A 2,794-nucleotide genomic window follows, 5' to 3' on the forward strand; every position below is an offset into this window, starting at 1 on the left:
AAATACAACACCTGAACACTGAAATACAACACATCAACACTGCAGTACAACACATCAACACTGAAGTACAACACCTAGACACTGAAATGCAGCACTTAAACACTGATATGAAACCCCTAAACACTGAAACGCGAAATCTAAGCACCGCCACGCAACACCTAAACACCAAATTACAACACCTCAACGATGAAATTCAACACACAAACACTGAAAATCAACAGCGAAACACTGAAATACGGCGCCCACGTCAACACTACAGTACAACACCGAAACACTGAAATACAACAGCGAAGCACTGAAATACAGCACCGAAGCACTGAAATACAACATCTAAGCACCGACATACAACGCATAAACGATGGAAAACAACTCACAAACACTGAAATACAACACCTAAACACTGGAGCACGGCACATACGCACTGAAACACAACACACAAAGACTTAAATACAACACATAAGCATAGAAACGCAGGACATGGAGGATGAAATATAACGCTAGAACACTGAAATGCAACAAATAAACGAATACAACTCAGTGGTCTCAACGTCAGGAGACATATTCCCCGAAATTCAAGATAAACACGCAGGGACCAACAGGGAACCCCAACAGGTGAAGCTCAAACCCGAACACTAGACCCCAAACCTTCGACACTAAACCCTAAACGGTGTTCCCTAGACCGTCAAAGTCCTAAACCCCCAGCTCAAGACCCTACACCACTATCCGAATATCCTAAAACCCTCACGCAAAACCCTGAAACCCAGACATGATATTCGCCACTTACGCAGTTCTCGCCAGCGCAGTTCGAAACCCTAGGCAGGAAACATTAGACACCAAACCCTAAACCCTTGAATGCCTAACTGCTTACCATGCTTCCTTGTACAGGTCTTCCGCTCTCTTGGCGTTTTCCGGGACTTCTAAATCCGCCAGCGTGCAAAGAAGGTGAGGAGTTGGCCGGGCTGCGATCTGCTCCTCCAGCTGAAGAACACAAACCCTAAACCCTAAACGCTACACGCTAAACCCTTGATCCCAATACACCGATGAACTAAGGGGTTGCAAAAACGGGTAACAGGCTGAGGCTGAACGTTCATAGCGCTGCTCCTCCTAGACTGCTACGAATCTGAGGTGAAGGTCTAGGGTTTAGGGTTGAGGGTTTAAGGTTTACAAGGGCTCTAGCATCCGCTCGCCGGTCAGCGGCAACAAGGCAATCGGCAGCCTCCTCCCACATCTGCAGCTCTGTGAACTTCTCAGCAGCCTGCAGTCACAAACCCCAAACCCTAAACCCTAAACCCTAAACCCTAATTCAAAACCCTAAACCACTGAATATAAGTCGTCTTGCTGAAGCTGGCCAGTGAAAACAGACAACACGCTGCCAATGGTCTTCGTCAAAGTGTATAGGCAGCCGCATAAGCCTAAAGTGTAGCCCTCAGTGTAAACCGTAAACCCTACACACTAAACCTTAAACCCTAAACTCTAAACCTTAAACCCTAGACCCTCACCGTGATAGTTGCGCCGATACGCATCATTCGTACAGCTGCAGACAGCGCACCAGCATCCGATTTCAGACACTAAACCCTAAACCCTAAACGCTAAACGCTGATCTCGTGCACCTGGGAAGGCATGCATAGCTGTTTCTACGGCACATTCTAAACGGTAAACCCTAAACTATAAACCCTAAACCCTAGGGTTTCTTCCTCACCAACTTCGCGCTGCAGCTCCCACCAAGTGAGGAGGTCAGCATGGAAAAGCAAACCGAAGAGTCGGAAGCAAGCAGGAGGGTCCGCATCTGCAACACAAACCCTAAACCCTAAACTCTAAACCCTAAACTCTAAACCCTAAACTCTAAACCCTAAACCCTGAGCCATGAATCCTCAGCCCTGACTACCGTGGCGTAGTCCTACGCCTGCATCTAGAACCCATAACCTCATCCAAAGGTCTGAACCCTCAGCCCATAGGAGATGCATGCTTGCAGATTTCGGGTTATAAGGGTTTAGGGTTTAGGGTTTAGATCTGGTTACCATCGAGTTGTTCCCTCAACGCATGCAGCTGCAGCACCGCTCTCTCTACTGTCTTAACTCTGTGGAATTCTGCGCGACACCGCAGCAGCAGTCCTGAGGAGAAGACAGCCCAATCGGGGGCTGATACCATACACTCGGGTTCAGCAGCAAACAACGCCGCGGGTTGCTGCTGCAACACCTCCAAACGACGCTGATAATATGCCTTGCTACTGCTGCTGCTGCTGCTGCTGCTGCTGCTGCTGCAGGCTGTTGGAGGGGGCAACACCAATGCGCGAGACACCACAGCCCCAACCTCCTCCAAGGCCAACGGGTCGTTGCCTTTACAGCAAACCACATCAATGCCAAACCCTAAACCCTAAACCCTTAACCCTAGATCCCGTTCTCTACTGTAGTGGTGCCCCGAGCCCACTGCAGAGCGTAAGGAACAAGGGTTTAGACGTATGACAGAAACCCTATAGCCTGGATACTAACCCCTAATCCCATAACCCTAGGCAGTAAACCCTAAATCCTTAAACCCTAAACCCTAAACCCTAGACAATAAACCCTTACATGGATTGCCTTCAATAATAGCTCGGGATTTCGCGAGGAGCAGCGCCTGTTCAACTACCCCCAGAGGCCTTTCAAAGGAATCTCGATCCTCTCTGCAGCTCAGACGCAACCCAGCCGACTCATAAACCCTAAACCCTAAGCCCTGAATCCTAGGTTATAAACCCTAAACCCTAAACCCTAAACCCTTACTCCGGTTCGAGCCTGGGCATTTCCATGATATCGTTGTC

At 48.8% G+C, this 2,794-nt stretch overlaps 1 protein-coding gene across 1 annotated transcript; it reads right to left on the reverse strand.

Annotated features, from left to right (window-relative positions):
* Positions 1 to 719: 719 nt before the first annotated feature.
* Positions 720 to 2,148, reverse strand: EMH_0088160 (Tetratricopeptide repeat protein 27, related; the record flags this gene model as incomplete). Its single annotated transcript, XM_038022940.1, has 6 exons — positions 720 to 732; positions 869 to 978; positions 1,166 to 1,255; positions 1,500 to 1,534; positions 1,700 to 1,786; positions 2,019 to 2,148. 6 exons carry the CDS (start codon positions 2,146 to 2,148, stop codon positions 720 to 722), a joined length of 465 nt encoding a protein of 154 aa, XP_037878794.1.
* Positions 2,149 to 2,794: the final 646 nt, after the last annotated feature.

This window comes from Eimeria mitis, genomic scaffold (genome assembly GCF_000499745.2).
Source record: "Eimeria mitis Houghton genomic scaffold, Emh_scaff6578, whole genome shotgun sequence".
NCBI lineage: Eukaryota > Apicomplexa > Conoidasida > Eucoccidiorida > Eimeriidae > Eimeria > Eimeria mitis.